At 65.8% G+C, this 16,635-nt stretch overlaps 3 protein-coding genes across 4 annotated transcripts in view; 2 read left to right on the top strand and 1 right to left on the bottom strand.

The window, feature by feature from the left end:
* Positions 1 to 1,751: 1,751 nt before the first annotated feature.
* On the bottom strand, positions 1,752 to 4,941 carry CHLRE_10g425675v5 (uncharacterized protein). The gene is made up of 8 exons (XM_043066548.1): positions 4,670 to 4,941; positions 4,184 to 4,317; positions 3,864 to 3,957; positions 3,315 to 3,490; positions 2,965 to 3,084; positions 2,651 to 2,796; positions 2,157 to 2,371; positions 1,752 to 1,936 (listed from the first exon to the last, which is right to left on the bottom strand). Exons 1-8 carry the CDS (start codon positions 4,828 to 4,830, stop codon positions 1,837 to 1,839), a joined length of 1,146 nt encoding a protein of 381 aa, XP_042919945.1. The 5' UTR covers positions 4,831 to 4,941; the 3' UTR covers positions 1,752 to 1,836.
* Positions 4,942 to 5,131: 190 nt separating this feature from the next.
* CHLRE_10g425650v5 (uncharacterized protein) lies at positions 5,132 to 7,921 on the top strand. The gene is made up of 5 exons (XM_043066547.1): positions 5,132 to 5,371; positions 5,789 to 5,909; positions 6,164 to 6,226; positions 6,443 to 6,607; positions 7,141 to 7,921. The coding sequence occupies exons 1-5, from the start codon at positions 5,205 to 5,207 to the stop codon at positions 7,372 to 7,374; spliced, it is 750 nt and encodes a 249-aa protein (XP_042919944.1). The 5' UTR covers positions 5,132 to 5,204; the 3' UTR covers positions 7,375 to 7,921.
* Positions 7,922 to 7,971: 50 nt separating this feature from the next.
* CHLRE_10g425600v5 (uncharacterized protein) overlaps positions 7,972 to 16,635 on the top strand; it is an 11,526-nt gene continuing 2,862 nt past the window's right edge. Inside the window, exons 1-9 of one of the 2 annotated variants that reach the window (XM_043066546.1) lie at positions 7,972 to 9,111; positions 9,413 to 11,682; positions 11,923 to 12,905; positions 13,350 to 13,776; positions 13,964 to 14,169; positions 14,604 to 14,876; positions 15,047 to 15,124; positions 15,401 to 15,443; positions 15,608 to 15,706. In XM_043066546.1, coding sequence (XP_042919943.1) covers positions 8,502 to 9,111; positions 9,413 to 11,682; positions 11,923 to 12,905; positions 13,350 to 13,776; positions 13,964 to 14,169; positions 14,604 to 14,876; positions 15,047 to 15,124; positions 15,401 to 15,443; positions 15,608 to 15,706 — 4,989 coding nt within the window. In that variant the 5' untranslated portion in view covers positions 7,972 to 8,501. Of the gene's footprint in view, positions 9,112 to 9,337; positions 11,683 to 11,922; positions 12,906 to 13,349; positions 13,777 to 13,963; positions 14,170 to 14,603; positions 14,877 to 15,046; positions 15,125 to 15,400; positions 15,444 to 15,607; positions 15,707 to 16,635 lie in introns of both variants that reach the window. The other variant, XM_043066545.1, reaches the window with a different exon arrangement.

The raw sequence follows: 16,635 nt of genomic DNA, 5'->3' as shown, positions 1-16,635 counted from the left end.
ACCACGACGGCGCGGGTGAACGAAGGGCAGGTTGCCGCGCGTGACTCGCGTACGTAAAACCGCTCTAGTGTTGCAACTCGCGCCTTCTCCTGCGTGGCGCATGTTGGCTAGCCTGTCCCAGCTTCGAGTCACGACGTTGTTATTATTCCCAAGGTTGTTCCGAGCAGCCTACAACGTCAACACGTGTTATGGCATGGCCCTGGGGGCCGGTAGAGAGTACCGAGGTCTCCAGTGGTTCGTGCCAACACGTGCCAACACGCACTGTTACCTTTCCTGGGCACACGGACGGCCACAGCTGCCCACAAGCCACACACCTGAACAAGGATGCATGTGTTTCCCTGTAACGCCCCGGCGTCGTCTGCATGGCTGGCGCACGCGGGATAACGCATGTGTGTTTCTGTCGTGGCCATTGGTGCACCTGATACGTTTGTGAGTCTGGTATCATGGCCCTTGCAAAGCCAGTCGTGTTCCTATTGCTGCTTGTCTTCTGGTAGTGACCATTGGCCGCCCATGACCGACGGAGTGTGGCGCTGTCAGGCCCCGCGTTGGCGTCGCCCTGCGCCTGCAGCAGGTGCCGGCGGCGCCTCCGGCGGCGCTCATCCCCGCGTGATGGTGCTGCTCGTGCAGCCAATATCCCCAAGCACGAAGCTCGTTCTATTGACCGCTGTTGAGTGTGCAACTAGGACCGTACGTTCGTGCGCAAGCTAGGCGATGGGCGGAGCGCTCCGCGGTGTTCGAGACACATGATTTCGGTAGCGCAAGGGCACGAACGCCACCGCCATCACCGCCGACCGCACCTTGGTTTGCATGACCGGCCGTTGGGCCAAGCGCTTTGCGAGAAGAGCTGCATACGCGAAGCCAATCAAGCCCAGCCACCAGGGCTGCCGTCGCCCGCACCATGACCTCCCGGCGTTGAGGACTACTACCAAACTCTGGCAGCACTTTCGGCCACTAGTGCAACCTCAACACGGGCGGGCTGGGGCGGGCACGGCGGACTTGGTGGGGTTATCGGGAGCTGCGAGGCCGGAGGTAGGAGGCCGCTGAGGGCCACGAATGAGTTGCTAGGCCGCTTGAGGCATGAGTGGAGGCTATTGTCGGTTTGAGAGATTGGGATTGTCGTTTGGGGCCGTGGCGGTTTGTAACGCTACACGGCAGTAAGGAGTCAATAAGCGCTGACTTATCGCAGCGCAGTGGAGATAAGTCTAGTTATTGCGACGTAACTGCCGTGTTGCGTTAGAGTCACGCACGGCGCAGGACGCTCGGGTACGTGCCTGTGCATGGGGCCGAACCGAGCTGGGTCTTGTACGCGTCAGGAGCACACGGCGCCTTATCTGCCGTTGTGCTTCTGTACTGTATTTCGGATCGTCCCTCTGCCGGGACGGTGACAACCCACCCGCCCCCCCTGGTGCCGCCGCGGATTAATGTGGTGGCACCCGTGGGCGCTGCGGCGTGCGTGGTTGTCTGGACTCTGCTGCTATCAGGCACTTCATACATGCGACACACCCAGTACTGGCAGCACTTTCGGCCACTAGTGCAACCTCAACACGGGCGGGCTGGGGCGGGCACGGCGGACTTGGTGGGGTTATCGGGAGCTGCGAGGCCGGAGGTAGGAGGCCGCTGAGGGCCACGAATGAGTTGCTAGGCCGCTTGAGGCATGAGTGGAGGCTATTGTCGGTTTGAGAGATTGGGATTGTCGTTTGGGGCCGTGGCGGTTTGTAACGCTACACGGCAGTAAGGAGTCAATAAAGCGGTACAGGTGGGTATTACATTCATGACTAGTTAAGGAAGTGGTAGACAGTAGACCATTTTGCGGGTGGGGGTTACATTCATGATTAATTAAGAAGTGAAGTCGGTGGGGGGAGGGATGTGAGGGACGGCACGTCGTAGGATGGAAATAACGGGGTTAAGGCATGAGATGTTGGGCAGTAGCGGGTAGCTGTCCATCAAGAACAGAAGTGTGCAAGTTGCAGGCAGCAAGTGCCAACCAACAGACTGGGAGTGGGAGAGAGAGGAGAGTTTCGTGATGCATGGGCTAGACCAATGTTGCTGCGGCGACTGTGGCTGTCGTAAGTTTGCACCCGAGGACACACGCACACACACACACACACATACGCACACACACGCACACACACACACACATGCGCACGCACACCCACCTGCAGTAGCTCCAGGCAAAGTCCTCCCAGGTGCCACACGCGGGCGCCGCCGCCGCCGCGCTGTCGCCCAACTCGCCAAACACCGCCCGCTCCAGCCGGAAAGCGCCGTCCGCGCCGCCGCCGCCGCCACCACTCGCCGCCTGCAGCGCCGCCCAGCGCCACAGCGCCAGCAGCGTGCCGGCGCCGTTGGAGACCTCGTCTGCCAGCTCCTCAGCCTGTGTGGGTCATATGAATGTAAGTGATGTCGCGTAAGGTATTGCAGTTGATTGACAAGCACCGAGGGTTGGAGCTTGGAAACAACGGCGTCGGAGAGACAGGAGGACAGGCGCTCCGGCCTTCGTGCTGTCCGCTGTAGGCCTCTTTGTTTGATCAAGGTCACGGTCATGCGCCCCCCTCCCCGCCACAAGCCCCCATACACACCAGCACGCATACACACACACACGCACACGTTCTGTTGTTTGTTAACACACACGCACACGGCCGCCCGCGCGCACCTGCACGTCCTCCCCCACTGCCTCGTCCGCCTCCGCCGCCGCCGCGCCCACCGGCAGCGCGCCCCAGGGCCCGCCGCCGCCCAGCGCCGCGGCGCGCCAGGGCTGCCCCACCGCCGCACACAGCTCCAGCACCTCCGGCGTCTTGCCTGTCACAGGCGGCCGGGGAAATCATGTTGCGAGCAGTGTGGACAAGACAGCTGCGCAATGCGTTTGCGCCTCTGCACAGCAAAACTACCCCAACAAACCCGGCCCCCAAAACGCCCTCCACCTTCCCATCTCCCTCCCCTCTCCCTCCCCTCCCTCCCTGCTCTCACCCGCCCTCAGCAGCTGCCACACCCGCCCCATGAGCCGCTCCTGGCTGCGCGCGTTGCCCGGGTGCAGCGGGCGGCCGGTGCGCGAGGGCGCGTCCGGGTCCAGCTCCGACACCACACTCCCTGCGAGCGCGATAATGGGTTTGTTGTAGGAGCGTTTGTTGAGGAGTACGAGAAAAGCACCAGAGAAAAGGGTTGACACTTTGCATGCTGTTTAGTATCAGGAAAGGAAGGCTCGCAAGTCCAAGCGCCATGATGAGCAAGGAAACGAAGAGCCGACAGATTGCGACTGCTCATAGCGCGCTGCCCTCCCACACGCCAGCCCCGCCCTGCCCCCCCCCCCCCGCCCGCACCTGTGCCCGCCCGCATCTCCGTCTTGGTCTCGTACCACAGAGCCTCCAGAGGTTGAAAGGACGCCCCGCCGCCGCCGCCGCCCGCCCCGCCGCCGCCGCCGCCAGCGCCGCCGCCGCCGCCGCGCCGCTGCGCCTCCTCTGCCAGGGACTCAAGCCAGGCTACCACACGCGCGCAGCTGTGGACACCCGAGGAAGACAGGAGGGGACAGGAGGGGTTGTAGAAACCAGCCCGAACTAAACCAAGCTCAATGCAAAAGAGCGAGGGGACCGGAGGGGGACAGCACGGGGTACAGCTCAAGTGGCGTGTGATGTGACCCGGTGCACAGCACAGCAAGAGCCAGCCCACAGCCCACAGCCGCCAGCTCAAGCCGGTCCGGCACCACACCCACGCCGGTGCCTGCCTACAACATCGCCCGGCGCACTGCAGGCCCCCAACCAGCCTTGCGCCGGCCAAACGCCCTCCCTCTCCTTCCTCCCTCCCCTCACCCCTCACCCCTCTCCTCCCTCCCTCCCCCTCTTGTCCTTCCCCCTCTCCCCCCTCCGCCTCACCGCGCCAGCTCCGGCTCCGAGGCCACGGCGTCCGCCAGCCGCTGCCGGTACAGCAGCGCGCCGCCCGCGTCCCGAACCACAGACCCGCCCTCGCCTGCAGCAGGCAGGCACAGCCATGGGATGTGTGTGTGAGCATGAGAGCGGCAGGAGAGGGAGCAGGGCCCACCAGATCTCACCTTGACACCACCACCAAGACATACCATCATACCCGCCCTGACCAGCCACAACGATTTCTCCGGGTCTGGAATAAACTACCCCATTGTTACCACCACCGCCACCGCTACCACGACCGCTACTGCCTCCACCACATCCCTCAGCACCTGCTGGCGCCGCCTCGTCGCAGTGCAGGCAGAACAGCAGCTGCCAGGTGGCGGCCTGCGCCTCCATCTCGTCCGCCACAGCCTTGAGCGCCATGTGGCGGGCGGGCCGGTGCAGCTGCTCGGCAGCTTCCAACCTGTACAGCGGGGAGGAGGGGAGGAGCCGGGTGGTTGCGGGGCGGGAGGTGAGATTCAGGGGAGGGGGTAGCGCTCAGGGGACAGCGCGCAGGTTTGAGGAGCCCTGCCTAAGCCCTGCCCCGCCCTCCCAGCGCACCCTAATATCCTATTAGCATGCTTTTAACGTAGCCTATTCTTGCAGGTGCTGGTCAAACAGGTGCTGCTCACACAGGGGCCGCTGAAAATCCCAAGGCCCAGGCGGAAGGTCGCGCGTCCCTTGGGCGCAAGGCTAGGGCGGCACGGCCAGCCGCTCCTGAGCCCCGCCCCGTCGCCCCCCCCCACACACCCCGCCGCCCCGACCGGAGCTCCTACCTCAGCGCTTCCGCTCTCCGTGCGCAGACCTCATGAATGTCTGCAACCACATCCTTCGCCCCCTTGCTGTCGGCGAGCAGACCCGCAAAGACCGCGCCGAGCTCCTCTTCCAACGACGCGCGATGTTGTCCCGCCGCGAGAGACGGCAGGTCGATGTCCATGATGTACTAGGTTTTTAAATGCCTAGCTATTGCAGTCGGGACTGGTAACTCAAGCGCTCGCAGACTTGCCCGCCATTCTCCGATCTCAAAGCTGCCGAGCAGGCCCTCTGTACTAAGTTATCGCAGCACGTACAATTGCTAACAAGGAAAGCAAGACCTGCACAATCGAGCATTGCACGCCTGCGGGCGCACTCGGCTTGCATGGGAACCCGTCGATGCGCTCATGCAGGGAACCGTTCGGGGCGACGGGCGACGGGGCATCGAGGCGCAATTTCCGAATGACAGCCACTCAACAAGAACTAGTCAACGACCAAGCTCCGCTGCTAGGTGCCACACAGGGAGCGACCAGCTTGGCGTCGATAGAGCCATTGCACATGACCGTATCATACAAGTCGGGCCCGCCCTACAAGTTCCGGCCACAGGGCGCGCCCGCGGGCGTTTGGCCGCACACACCATGGTGGTTGTGCACCTTTTATGACCCCTATGAACGAGTGAACGTTTGGTCGCACGGCCTTCCCGCGCTCGCCTTCATAGTGCTAGGGTGAGACCCGGTTGTCGAGGACCGCGCTGCACTCCAAGGGCCTCGTATCCCGTGGGGAGGAGGCGCCTGGGGGGCTGGGGAGGAGCCTGAGGGGTTGGGGAATCGTGTTGCGGCCGCGGGCGGGGGTGCGCGCTGTAGATGCGCACCTGCCAGGGTATATGCGCCCCGGCTGCTGCACTAGCGCTCCCGGCCGTACAGCAGCAGCTTTGCGTGCGCGATGAGTGCGGGTATGCGGGTGTGCGGGCGGTCTTGCGGGACAGCCAAGGACGGTGTGTGTGAGAGTAAATCACTGCTGTGCGCCACAGCAGGGCTGAAGCCCTGGGCGGCCGCACTCCGCTCTCTCTGGGTCATGCTGTTTCCATCCCTCGTGTTTCCTAACACACACGCGTGCGCATATCACAAACATGCCCGCTGCAGGGCGCTGGCCAAGGCGGGGGCGGTGCCGGGCGACAACGCCCTGGCTGTGTTTTGCTTCTGTGCCGCCATGACGCACGGCTCGTCGGCGCTGACCCACGTGTGGCCAGATGACCACCTTCTGGTGAGGGAGGGGAGGCCTGGGGCGGGGGCTCTGGGAAATGGGCACATGCACGCACATGGTCACATGCACGCACACGGTAGCAGTGTGTACCTAGGGTTTGCAGTTGCCTGCTTGAGAGCCTGTACAGTGTGTACCTGGGCGGTGGGGGGCACGGAGCTACATGGCAACCTCCCGCTTCCACCTGCCGCTGCCGTGTTACTTCGTTGCAGACGCCACCTCACAAACTTTAATCACACTCTTGCAACCACGCGCAGGAGAAAATCGATCACCTATGCATCCCCTTCCTCATCGTCGGTGTCCCGCTCACAGCAGTCATGGTGGGTTTGGGTGCCGTTGTTTGCCTGCTACTAAGTGCTGCAGCGCCTTCCCGCAGTTTTTGCGAACTACAGCACAGCGCAACACAGCGCGAAAGCACGCGCAGCAGCACCGGCACAGGCCATCCTAGCTATGGTGCACACGCAACCTCGCTCCTCTGCCACCCACCCACCACCTAACACCACCCATCCGCCCAACCACCTGCCCGCACCCTGCAGGCGCTGCGGCCTCAGGGCCCCTACCACGTCCTGACGGCGGTGGCGGTGGCGGCCACGGGCGCCGCCTTCCTGCGGCCGCTGCACCGCACCCTGGCCTTCATCGCCAGCGGCGCAGTGCTGTTCGGCTACTACTTCTGGATCGTGGATTGGAACATAGTCGCGCAGGTGTGTTGGGCAAGTGTGTGGGTGTGCGGGTGGGTGGGTGGGTGATGAGGAGGCCAATGCTGTCTTGTGTATGGAGGGGAGTGCTGTCAGTGTGTGACGGAAGCGCGAGGGAAGGGGTTGTGTGTGGCGATGGACGACGGGCATTGTTTTGGCGAGGGTTTTGGGTTCCTGCTCGCAGGTCGGGTTTGGGTGTGCGGCGCTCAGCGTGTCACACGCCTCCGGTACGGGTTGCCATGTCACCGTACGACATGCAATTGGCGTCCTCGGCTCCCGCTTGGTCCGAGCCGTCTTGAGAGACACACACAGGGCGCCCGTCCCCCCCCCCGCCGTGTTGCATGACGCATGCCCGTGAATGCACATGCGCATACGTGGCTGTGGTCGCTTGTCTAGGTTTGCTCGCGCAGTCCCAGCTCTTCCCCAGTCTCCTTGTACTTGTTAAACACACCCCACAACACGCACGCACTCCAAGGCTTCACAACTCAAACGCACGCACCCCTCACTGAGTATCTCTATTTTTTGCGTTTTGTCACAAGGTGGTGCTGCAAGTGGCTGGCGGCTACTTCTTTGTCCAGAACGGCGGCCACTCGCGGCCGCCCGGCCTGCAGGACCACCATTTCCTGCACTACTGCGTGACCGCCGCGTCTGTGCTGCACGTGGTCTACATCCTGAAAGCGGTGGGCGCGCTGGGCGGCGGCAGCGCGGGGGCGGCGGCTGCCGGCGCGGCCGCGGCGATGGGCGCGGCGGTGGGGAGGCACAAGCAGGCGTGAGTTGGAGTGATGGCTGGGGGCTGCGTGTGTGTGCGTAGTGCTGTCGAAACGCGAACGCGAATGTGCGCGACACTAAGAGTGCGTGTGTGATCTGGAAGAGTGGGTGGTAGCTTGCCAAAGAGTTGGTGCGGAGTGGTGGGGGGTCGGCTGGGTAGACGCAGGAGTGCGCTGGGGCGGGAAGAAGCAGAGGGCAGCGAGCTGGGGTGATTGGAACACATTATGTTATAGAAGGGCGGTCTTTGGCGTGCGGGCGGATGAATTGCATCAGGCAGGATGGCAGGGGGTTTCAGTCGGGCCCCAAGGGCTTGCTTTTGGGTTGATCATTTCGGGGCAGCACTTTGTGTCCCCTGTGAGAGCTACCCCACCAAGACTCGGCGCTGATCAATGCTGTGCAATTGGTACGAATTGGAGCATGGGTGTCTGAAAGCGTAAACGGTCAGGGTGCGTGACTGAATTTCGAACTGTGCTATGCGTGCCCAGCCAAGCACTGCTCTCATTCTCGCGTGTCATCAATGCAAACTCGCGACATATGTAACGTCGTGTAGGGCAATCCCTGCATTATTCTTGCGCTCGACACACTGCGGACACCCATCGTTTGGATCAGTTTGGATAGTGCGATCATTCATTAGACAAGAGCAGCTATTCCTCCCAAATCCACAGCAAGCTAATACTTGACGTGCTACGCATATATATGTTATCATGACGCGCTACTCTGTCCATATCTGTCCTGACCTCTGACGTTTTGTATGCGAGGGCGTGGGGCAAAAGCTGGCCGCTCTAACTCCTATGCCAGCCTAAAAATAGACAGTCTGTCAGGAGTTTGTTCGCTCTGACGCGAAAGAGCCGTCCAAAATAGTGGGGGGGGGGATTTAGTGGCGATGGCCCAGGCTGAAGCCCTGAGCGATGATGCCCTAGACTCTAGCTCAGATGATGACTTCGAAAATGGAACAGCCCCGCGCTTCAACCTCTTTCGCCGGGGTGCATCCGCGACCGCGGCGCAAGCACCTCCTCAGGCCCGACCGGAGGCCCACCGCGGCCCGACCTTGAAGCCTCGGCAGGCAGCGCTGGGTCTGGGCCAAATTCTCTTGGGAGCAAGGGCGCCCATCGCAAACAAGGCCAGCAGTGTCATGGGTGTAGTCCGGGGGTCTACGGCACCTGCAGTCGCGCCGGACCTCTCCAAGGCTCCATCTCCGGCTGCTGCTGTTCACCGTGAACCAGCGCCGGCATTAAGGCGGGACAGCGCCGCGGCTGCGCCAAGCCAGGCTGAAGCAGCAGCAGCAGCAGCGGCAGCCACGGCGCCGGCAGTACCGGTGGCGGCAGCACGAGCCTCACCAGCGCCGCAGCCGCAGTGGGCGCGAAACAGCGCAAGCGGGAGCAGCGACGGGGATGACGATGAGGATGACGACTTCGACCTCGACAGCTTCACGCAGCCCCGCTTTAACTTCGTGCGGCCGGCCGCGCAGCGGCTGCAGAACACTCGGCCGGCTCCTGCCCCTGCTGCCGGTGTGGCTGCTCCAGGTGCGGCCGGCGCCGCTGCGGCTTTCAGGCCGCCGCCGGCGGCGGCAACCTGCAGCGGTCGCCAGCAGCCGCCACAGCTGCAACAGCAACGACAGCAGCAGCAGCAACAACAACAGCAACAGCAGCAACAGCAACTACAACAACAGCAGCATCAAGCTCGTGTTGCGCGGGCGCCTGTGTCGCCGCAAGGTGGCACAGCGCCAGCTGTTAGCCCAGCAGGTGAGGGGTGCCACGGGTGTTTGTGTGATTACCTGCACGCCGTCCCCAACGGGTGTGGATAGTGCCAGACCGTAAGCAACAGCGGGTCGGCACATGCCTCACTGTGTTGAAGAGCACATGGGCACAATACGGTACCTCACCGTGTACGGTATCCCCAATAACCGCCCGCCCCCAATAACAGCATGGTACCGTGTGCACCGTGCCCCGCTGATGCGTGCTGATGCAGACGCCAAGTCAGGCGCCGGCACACCCGCGCACGACACTGTGCACACATCCATAACGCCTGCGGCTGCCCTCGCAGCGCCGGCGGCGCCCTCGCCGCACGCACAAGGGGCTGGCACGTCCCCCGCCCCCACCCCCAACGGCGGCGGCGGCCAACCGGCGGGAGTCGCAAGCGCGCCGGGGTCCGGCCAGCGCCACTCGAGCGCCATCGAGGGTGTGGATGCGGCGACCATGGCCGCCGCAATCCAGGCAGCCTACCGCCGGCGCTCCGCCACCGCCGCCAAGCCCGCAGCCGTCGCGGCGGGGGCGGGCGGCATGCCTGGTGACGAAGAGGCGGCTGTAGGCCCTCCGCCGCGGCACACACCGTCGCCGTCGCCCATGCATGGGGCGTACGGCGGCGCGCCGCGGCGCCTGTCCGCCGATGGCGCGGTACCAGCAGTGCCAGGGCCCGCTAGCCACACACCGCAGCCCCAGCAGGCCGCATGGGCGGCAGGCGCGGCCCCGTCTCCCTGGCAGGGCGCCGCTGATGCCGGTGCCTCACCGCAGGGACTGGGCCCAGGGCAGGGCGCAGCCGGAGGCGCAGCAGGAGGGGCAGGGGCAGGCGGCGGCGCAGGCGGGACGCAGCGGCCGGTGGGGCTGACGCCGGCAAGCAGCGGCCGCAGGAGCCGGCTGTCCCTGCGCCGCAATGCCGGGCGCACACCTGAGGGCGGTGCGGGCGCTGGCGTGGGTGTGGGTGCGGGTGCGGGTGTGGGTGCAGACGCGGGTACGCGCGAAGGAGGTGGGCTGCAGGGGCAGACGGCGGCTGGGGGCAGTGGCGAGGAGGCGGAGCACACGGGCATGTGGGCTGCCTACATGCACAGCGGACAGCAGCAGGCGGACCGGGGCCCGCAACCGCAGCAGCAGCAACAACTGCAGCAGCAGCAGCAGCAGCAGCAGTGGCAACAGCAGCAGCAACAACCGCAACAACAACCGCAGCAGCAGCAGCAGCAACCGCAGCAGCAGCAGCAGCAGCAGTGGCAACAGCAAGCGGCGAGGCAGCAGCAGCAGCATGCAGCCCATCATGCCCACGACATGCAACAGCTGTACACAGGCTGGCAGCCCGGCCCAACCACCGCCGGCCTCTTCCAGCAGCCAGCGCACCGCGCCAACCACCCCCCTGCCGCCGCAGCAGCACCACCACAACCAGCAGTAGCAGCAGCAGCAGTAGCCGCGCGCCTACCTGCTCCCGCATCCGCCCGGGGCAAGGCGACAGCCAGCGCCTCGCAGCGTCAGCAGCAGGGCCAGTCGGGGCCCACAGCCGCGTCCGCGGCAGGCGCAGCCAAGGGCTCCATTGCGTCCTTCTTCACACGCGCGGCCAGCACCCAGCAGCCCTCTCATCATCATCATCAGCAGCAGCAGCAGCAGTCGTTGCAGACGCAGGCGATGCCTCAGCGCCGGCAGCTGCCGCAGCCGGCGCCCGCATCAGCGGCCAACAGCCCGGCGCAGCAGCGTGCAGGTGGAGCCGCGGCTGGTGCAGGGGCAGGTGCAGGGGCGGGTGCAGCGGCAGGGGCAGCGGCAGGGGCAGGGGCAGCAGGGTGGGCAGCGGCTGGAGCCGGTGCAGGGGCAGGGGCGGGTGGCGCGACGCAGCGCCACGGCAGTCGGCTGTCGGCGCCGCCGGGCCCAGCCGCCGCTGGCCGGGGGCCGCCGGTCATTGACCTGGCGGAGGATGAGGATGCGACCGCGGCGGCAGGCCGGTATCGGGCTGGTGCTGGTGCTGGTGCTGCTGGTGGTGCTGGTGGCGCTTCGTTATTTGCGAAACCAGGCGCCAGGTCGGTGGGGCCAGCAGCAGCCGCAGCAGCCACGCGGAGCCACCGTGCTCCGGTGGTGTCGCTGCTGGACGAGGAGGAAGAAGGGGAGGAGGAGGAGGAGGAGGAGGGAAACGGGGACCAGCAGAGGCCGGGCGAGGTGGCGGGGACTGCAGGATGTCGCGGTGCCGCCGTGTCGGGGGGCGGCTGGCAGCAGCAGGCCGACGAGGGGCAGGAGCATGACGTGGCGGCGGAGGTGGAGGAGGCTCTTCTTGAGGACGGTGTGGATGCGGCGCGGGCGGGTGCAGGCGTGGCGCCGCGGGGACAGAAGCGGCGGCACCGGGCGGTGCTGGAGGACTCGGAGGAGGAAGAGGGCGGCGCGGCGGGCGGCGCGGCGGGCGGCGCCTGCACGAGAGCGGCGGCAGTCGCGGGGCGGCCAGGCCGGCTGGGCCATGCCGCGCATTCGCCGGATGGGGGCAGCCGTGGCGGCGGCTATGACGCGGCACCGGCGTGGCGGCAGCAGGAGGAAGAGGAGGAAGAGGACGTCATTGAGGACTGCTCGCAGGTGCGGCAACTGCGGGAAGGGACTGCTTGGGCCTGGACAGAAACGTCAAGCGCGCGGTGCTGTGCATGTGCCTGCGTGCACGTGTCTGCATGCTTGCACGTATGCATCCGTGCATATGTGTGTCCGTGCCTATGTGTGTCTGCATGCGTGCACGTATGCATCTGTGCCTATGTGTGTCTGCTGCTCACTGCGGTATGCATCGCTATCCATCGCTGCCTCACCCCGCTGCCCGGTCCGCAGGACGGAGCCGGCGGCGGAATGCAGCAGCCGCGCAGCGCCCTACCCAGCGGCCCCGCCCGGCCCGGCAACAGCTGGGGCCAAGCCCAGCAGGCTCCCGCCCCCATCGCCCCGGGCGCCACACACGCTGCGGCACCCCTCGGCACCGCCGCCGCGCTGCTGGGTGCTGCCGCGCCGGCGCGCCGCAGCCTGGGCGCGCTCAGCGGGCTGGGTAGCAGCAGCAGCAGCAGCCTGGGGCTCGGGGCCGCCGGCGCCGACGCGCAGCGGCGGCGCAGCGTGCCGCTGTCACTGCTGGGCGGCAGCAACGGCGCGGCGGCGGCAGGAGCGGGGGCAGGGGTAGGGGCGGGGGTGGCGCTGCAGCTGCCGCAGTACCAGCACCCTCTCGCTCAGCGGGTGCAGCAACAGCCCCAATACCACCACCAGCAGCAGCAGCAGCAGCAGTATGGCGGGCAGTACAACGGGTACCCGCCGCCGCCACACCAGCAGCAACAGCAGCAGCAGTTGCCAGGCGATGCCATGCCCTGGAGCCCCTACAGCGGCGCGCCCACGCAGCCCGGCCCACACGGGTTCGGCCAGCAGCCCACCACCCAGCGCCACACCCAGGCGGGACAGGCAGCGGCGTGGCCCCCGCAGCAGCAGCAGCAGCAGCCGTACGTGCCTACGCAGCAGCAGGCGGGCTCAGGTCTTGGCCAGGCGCCGCAACAGCAGCCCCCGTACCAACATCAGCCTCCGTACCAGCAGCAGCAGCAGCAGCTGCACCCACACCAGCAGCAACCGTACCAACAGCAGCAGGCGCACCCGCAGCAGCACCCACAGCAGCAACCACAGACGCAACCACAGGCGCAGCAGACGCGCATCCAGCAGTTCACGCAGGCGCCAGCCGGGGCGGCGGCGGCGGCGGCTGGGGCGGCGGCGGACTCGCCCTGGTGGATGCTGCTGCCGGACTTTGTACCGGCCGCGGTCCTGTCCGGCGGCTACGACCCCAGGTAGGTGTGCTGCCGGCTGGAGCGGGCCTGGGACGGTGGGGGGCGGGGCGGGCCGTGTTTGTAGCCAGTTATGCGAACGGTTTGCATAAAACATGGGACTGCCCATGGGACTGCCCATGGGACTGCCCATGGGACTGCCCAGGTGCGCGCTCGACCGGAGCGGGCCTGGGGCAGGGCCTGGGGCGGGGACGTCCAGGGGCACAGCGGGGGTGGGGCAACTCAGCCGAATCCCAAAGACACCGGGGTGGCGAGTGGAGGACGCCCCGCCTGTCCCTGTCCGCGGCTCTTGGGCATTTCCTCCACCGCGTTTACAGCAGCCGCTGCAGCTGCTGGTTGTGTTGCTTAACTCCAGCTCAAATAGCACCCGCAGCTGTCTCACTCACTACCCACACACACACACGCACCAACACACCCACATCCACACGCCCGCTCATGTCGCCGCAGGGGCGCCCCCCGGCCCGACCCGGTGTTTATCCTGTACCAGCAGCAGTTCAACGGCCCAGCCAACGCCGCCGTGGCGCCCATGCATAAGAACCCGCACCCCGGAGGCGGCGGTAACGGTAACGGTATCGGCGGTTATGGCGGCGGTTATGGAGGCGGCGGCGGCGGCGGAGGAGGAGGAGGAGGAGGAGGAGGATACGGGGGTGGAGGCAGCTATGGCGGTGCGTATGGAGGCGGGGGAGGCATGGACGAGGAGGAGGAGCTGCAGGAGTGGGCGCGAGACCTGCGTGGCGCCAAGAGCGGCGGCGGCCGCGGCGGCCGGAGGCGGGCGGCAGCGGGCGACGGCGGCGGTGGCGGCGCGTACGACAACGGCGGCGGCGGCGGCGGTGGCGACTCGGGCCATTGGATTACCAAACAGAACGGCACCAAGGTGTGTGGGGGTGGAGGCGGAGAGGTGGAGGCGGGGCTGTAGTGATCAGTATGTCCCGAGAGTATTGGAGGTCCAGGACCAGAGGAGATTGATCAACACATGCGGGGCCCCACCCAGCAAGGCCACAGCAGCAGCCCCTCTTACGGCAAACGGCGACATGCCCTCATTCAATCCATTCCCTGCACAGGTATTTGTCCAAGATGGAGTTGAGTACACGGGGACTCAGGCCTGGAAGCGCTACCGAGGAGACGCCGGCGGCGGAGGCGGAGGCAGCAGGGGCGGAGGAGGCCGGGGGCGGTTTAAGAGCAAGGGCAAGGGCAGGGGCAAGGGTCGAGGCAAGGCGGGCGGCGCGGCGGGCGGTGTGGCCAAGAAGGCGGCGGCGGCTGTGGGTGGGTGGATTGCCAAGGGCGGGGCAAAGGGCGGTAAGGGAGGCGGAAAGAAGAAGTAGAGATCTCAGAATGCCCTCAGGTGGGCGCTGCAAATGGCGACGGCGGCAGTTAGTTGTGGTGATGCGGGCGGCGGGTGCGGACGTGACGTGAAGCTGGATGAAGGAGAGCAGGGCAGCAGGGGGCGTGGCATGGACTGGGGTGTCGAGTGGTGGGTTGTCGGGTGGTGGCGGTGGCGGTGACTCACTGAGTGCCGTCACTGAAACTCTGTTTTCATGCGGCCAGTAAACCTTGGGACAGCTGTTATCGGCGGAGCATTCCCTGTAAACTAGCCTGTAGAGTACTACAGCAACTTCAAATGCAACTCGCTGTGCGCTCGCTCGCTCGCCTTCCTGCTCCCTCCGCCGCCGCGGCCCTGCGCCTCGCCTTTCCGCGCGCCAGCCTGCACCGCCCTCCCACATTCTCCGCCGCCAGCTCTGCGCAGCAGCACCCACCCCCATCTAGCAGCACCAACTACACCAGCAGCAACACCAACACCAGCAGCAACACCTCTTCTTCGTCCTCCTCGGCATCAGCCGGCGGCATGGCCGACCCGCGCTGCTTCCAGACCGACCCGCACAGCGGCAGGCTGCACGTGCACGAGGGGCTGCTGCCGGCGCGGGCGCGCGGCGCGGTGTTCGACCTGGACGGCACACTGCTGGACAGCAACGACAGGTGGGTGTGGGGGGAGGCAGCAGGGGGTGGAGGCAGGGGGGGTTGGGGGGGCAGGGGGTGGGATGTCCTGACTTGTGTTGGATTGCAGGAGGCGGGACCCGCATCTGCCAAAGCCATCCACTAGCACCACCACCATGACACCACAACCACTGCCACCTACTTATATGCAGGCGTGTGGAGAGCTGGGCGGAGGCGTGCAGCAAGCGCGGCCTGCGCATGGACAAGGACACGTACATGGCACTGACAGGGTGGGGGGGGGGGCGTGTGGTGTGTGTGGGGGAGATAGGTGTGTGTGTGGGGTGCGGCCTGTTGAGGGCTACGAAAGGAGAGGTGTTTGGCGGTTTGGGTGTGTGGGGCACGAAACCGCTGCGAGCATCACTGCTGGCTCCACTCCATACCTCCAGCGTGTGCTGCATGTGTTGCTCCGTGCACCCGGTCCGTTCCCTACTTGTGACACATAGCGTCACACACCTAGCTTCACACACCTAGCTTTCCGCGGCTCCTCTGCACATGCACACCTACAGCATGGCCGGACACGAGATAGTGGACAAGCTGTGCCGCGACCAGGTGCGTGCAGCCCGTGCGTGTGTTGCGGCGGCGGCGGGATCGCAACCCGGGTGCGTGGCCACTTGGCATCGCCACCCTGCCCTTGCCCCGCTCCATCGCACGCGAACGCCGTATGTGCCGCTCCTGACGACCTGACTCCACCCCACCCGCTGGTGCTGCGTCAGGGCGTGGACCTGCCCAGCGAGGAGCGGCGGGCGCTGGTGGCGGAGGAGTCGCGGCTGTTCAAGGAGCGCGGGCTGCCCCGCAGCGCCGCAGTGCGACCGGTAGGAGGGAGGCAGGGCTGGGAGGGAGGCAGGGGCGGAGGCAGGCAGGCTGCAAGGGAGGGTGGGAGGGAGGCAGGAAGGGCGTGAGGGAGGCAGGAGGGAGGCAGGCAGGGCTGGGAGGAGAGGGAGGAAGGCACTTGCGGAGCGCCGGGTTTGGCCTCACTATAACAACGGGAAACCGCGTCTGGGCGCGTCTGGGCCGCGTCTGACCTGTGAGACGCGGTGTCAGACGCGCCGAGACGCTGCGCGTTAAGGGGGAAACGCGGGGGAGACGCGGGAGAGACGCGATGGGGACGCAACCAGAAACAGTGAAGCGGGGCACCATTGCAGATAGCGCGTTTCACTGCGTCTGCGAGACGCAATGGAACGCGAGTCGTGACGTGTGTATGTGTGTGTGTATGTGTGTGTGTGTGTGTGTGCGTGTGTAGGGGTTAACGTTGAACCAATCCCGTGTGTGTAGGGGGGGGCGTGCATACATGCGGTCAGCGTGTGTGTGTGTGTGGGGGGGGGGGTGCATACATGCGGTCGGCGTGTGTGTGGGGGGAGGGCGATGTGCGACATAGACATCACCACCCACACAAGCAAAGGGCGCCCCCGGATACAACCCCACCTCACACACACACACACACGCTGACCGCATGTATGCACGCCCCCCCCTACACACACGGGATTGGTTCAACGTTAACCCCTACACACGCACACACACACACACACACATACACACACACATACACACGTCACGACTCGCGTTCCATTGCGTCTCGCAGACGCAGTGAAACGCGCTATCTGCAATGGTGCCCCGCTTCACTGTTTCTGGTTGCGTCCCCATCGCGTCTCTCCCGCGTCTCCCCCGCGTTTCCCCCTTAACGCGCAGCGTCTCGGCGCGTCTGACACCGCGTCTCACAGGTCAGACGCGGCCCAGACCTTCC

Source organism: Chlamydomonas reinhardtii, chromosome 10, assembly GCF_000002595.2.
Source record: "Chlamydomonas reinhardtii strain CC-503 cw92 mt+ chromosome 10, whole genome shotgun sequence".
Taxonomy (NCBI): Eukaryota; Viridiplantae; Chlorophyta; class Chlorophyceae; order Chlamydomonadales; family Chlamydomonadaceae; genus Chlamydomonas; species Chlamydomonas reinhardtii.
This window is presented reverse-complemented; position numbering and strand designations above follow the sequence as displayed.

Excerpts from the sequence above, each read along its gene's own strand:
- CHLRE_10g425675v5 (XM_043066548.1), bottom strand. The coding sequence starts at position 4,830 with ATGGACATCGACCTGCCGTCTCTCGCGGCGGGACAACATCGCGCGTCG. Across the intron at positions 3,491-3,863 it reads TCGGAGCCGGAGCTGGCGCG|CTGCGCGCGTGTGGTAGCCT; the intron begins GTGAGGCGGAGG and ends GGGTGTCCACAG. Across the intron at positions 2,797-2,964 it reads GTGGCAGCTGCTGAGGGCGG|GCAAGACGCCGGAGGTGCTG; the intron begins GTGAGAGCAGGG and ends CGCCTGTGACAG.
- CHLRE_10g425650v5 (XM_043066547.1), top strand. The coding sequence starts at position 5,205 with ATGACCGTATCATACAAGTCGGGCCCGCCCTACAAGTTCCGGCCACAG. Across the intron at positions 5,372-5,788 it reads CTCGCCTTCATAGTGCTAGG|GGCGCTGGCCAAGGCGGGGG; the intron begins GTGAGACCCGGT and ends TGCCCGCTGCAG. Across the intron at positions 6,227-6,442 it reads TCCCGCTCACAGCAGTCATG|GCGCTGCGGCCTCAGGGCCC; the intron begins GTGGGTTTGGGT and ends CGCACCCTGCAG.